This window comes from Anguilla rostrata, chromosome 12, assembly GCF_018555375.3.
Source record: "Anguilla rostrata isolate EN2019 chromosome 12, ASM1855537v3, whole genome shotgun sequence".
Taxonomy (NCBI): domain Eukaryota; kingdom Metazoa; phylum Chordata; class Actinopteri; order Anguilliformes; family Anguillidae; genus Anguilla; species Anguilla rostrata.
In genome coordinates, this window is record NC_057944.1 from 41,044,443 (window position 1) to 41,046,942 (window position 2,500).

The following is a 2,500-nucleotide window of genomic DNA, read 5'->3' on the forward strand; positions in this document are numbered from 1 at the left end:
GTGTGTGTGTGGTGTGTGTGTGGATGTGTAGTGTGTGTGTGTGTGTGCGAGGTTGTGTGTGTGTGTGTGGCGAGTGTGTGTGTGTGTGTGTGTGTGGAGTGTGTGTGTGTGTGTGAGAGTGTGTGTGTGTGTGCGAGTGTGTGTGTGTGTGTGTGTGTTTCGTACCCGGTCACACGTGGCTCCTTCTCTTTGGCTTTGTCCTTGTCCCGCCCCTTCTCTCGGTCCCGGCTCCGCCCCTTCTCTCGGTCCCGGCTCCGCCCCTTCTCTCGGTCCCGGCTCCGCCCCTTCTCTCGGTCCCGGCTCCGCCCCTTGCGGCGGCGCTGGCGGCTGGACTTCCCGCTGCTGCGGCTCCGGGACCGCCGATGCCTCGAGCGAGACCTGCGGGAGGACGGACAGACAGACAGACAGTCAGACAGGCAGGCAGACAGACAGCCCTTTACACACCGGGAGGACGGACAGACAGACAGACAGCCCTTTACACACCGGGAGGACGGACAGACAGACAGACAGACAGCCCTTTACACACCGGGAGGACAGACAGACAGACAGACAGACAGCCCTTTACACACCGGGAGGACGGACAGACAGACAGACAGACAGCCCTCTACACACCGGGAGGACAGACAGACAGACAGACAGCCCTTTACACACCGGAGGACGACAGACAGACAGACAGCCTTTACACACCGGGAGGACGACAGAAGACAGACAGCCCTTTACACACCGGGAGGACGGACAGACAGACAGACAGCCCTTTACACACCGGGAGGACGGACAGACAGACAGACAGCCCTTTACACACCGGGAGGACGGACAGACAGACAGACAGCCCTTTACACACCGGGAGGACGGACAGACAGACAGACAGCCCTTTACACACCGGGAGGACGGACAGACAGACAGACAGCCCTTTACACACCAGAAAAACACCTGCAGCATTCTGATCAATATTCAGCACCTCACTGCCGCTCTGGGGGTACGGGGGACCCCAGTGGGAAAGTGTTCGCTGTCTGACTGGCAGGGAAAGTGTTTGGCGATGGTCAGAAGTGACCTCAGATGCCTGCATGTAAGAGCTATCGATCCCCAGGGCCAGGCAGCCGCCTGATTTACTGAGCCACTCCACCATGCTACGCTACGCTAGCCTCGCTACGCCGGTCCTGACACACAGGCCAAAGCTGCCAGGACAGGGCCAAGACCATTTATCCCTTTATACACTCATCCACCTATCGATCTATAAAGAGAGGGGGGGTGGAGAGAGAGAGTGGGGGGGAGAGGAAGAGGGAGAGAGAGGGAGAGGGAGAGAGAGAAAGGAGGGAGAGAGAGAAAGAAAGCGCCTCCATTGAAAAGGGCAGTTAGATGTGCTATGAAAGTATGACAGATTGTAATTTATGAAAATGTGGCACAATGTTTTCCACATGATTTATCTGCCTGTGTGAGAAAGAGAAAAGCAAGACTATTCATCTTATGTGAGGTGCAAGGTATTTACTGCACCAGTGAAAACGCACCTTTTCTCACACAGTTTTAGTTTTCAGAAGGTCAGAATTAAAGAAAGCATCAACATTAGTATATGGAGGTTAAAGCGTCATTTTCAATACCTCGTGTGTTCCCTTGTTACAGATGCCAACATTAACAGTTCACATTTTAATCAGTGTTATAAACGATGGATCCAAACAAAGCTGAGTTGACCCTGTGACCTTGAAAAAGTGTGAAATGCAGACAGCAAAAGGACCAGACCCAAGCCTGTTAACCCAGGAGAGGAGTGCGTCACGCAGTCCAGCCTCTCCTGTCTCTCTGCTCAGCTGTGGTGACATTTCCCAAAACAATAAAATATACACTTTATAAGCTCTCAACACAATGTATAAAAATGCGTGTGTGTGTGTGTGTCAGTGTGTGAGGTTATGTCCCTCCGCCTCAGGTGGGGGCGCTGGCCGTTTGGACACATGCGTGTCTTGTTACAGTTAATTGAGAGCACCTGTGGCGGTGCCCTTTTAAGAAGCCTGGAGTCGGCTTCTCAAGAGATGGGGGCCTTTTCTCCTCACCTCTCGACCACGGCCGGGTCTTGATTTTATCTTGTGTTTTGCAGCTATTTTAGTATTTCTTATGGGTAATTAAATAAAGTTATTGGGGCTTCGTTATGTTTGCGGGGGCTTGAGAGCAACCGTAACAGTGTGTGTGCAAAAAATTGTCTTAAAATTGATCAGAAAATTGTGCACGCAACACATTTACACACACAGATACCAATATGTGCATGCACCCGCACACACGTGCACACACACACATGCAAATGCACACGCATGCATGCATACACACACACACACACACATGCACACACAGATTCACACACACCCTGCTGTCCCCTTCAGCTGGCTCCTGGCTTTCCAAACGCCAGTCTGACCTTTGACCTCAGCAGGGCGTGACCCCCGCAAGACCTGGCAGTAACAGAATCCAGTGGGGCGGGGGCAGGAGCTGTGGGGGCGCCACTGGAACCACAAATCAGACG

General features: G+C 52.9%; 1 protein-coding gene across 7 annotated transcripts in view; it reads right to left on the reverse strand.

Annotated features, from left to right (window-relative positions):
- The window catches only part of rsrc1 (arginine/serine-rich coiled-coil 1), a 136,558-nt gene that overhangs the window by 104,858 nt on the left and 29,200 nt on the right, over positions 1-2,500 (reverse strand). For all 7 annotated transcript variants that reach the window (XR_010324665.1, XR_010324664.1, XR_010324663.1 and 4 more), the window contains exon 4: positions 166-378. Coding sequence is in view for 1 of the 7 variants with exons in the window: in XM_064303328.1 (XP_064159398.1) it covers positions 166-378 (213 nt within the window). In the remaining 6 variants the exon portion in view is untranslated. The remainder of the gene's footprint in view (positions 1-165; positions 379-2,500) is intronic.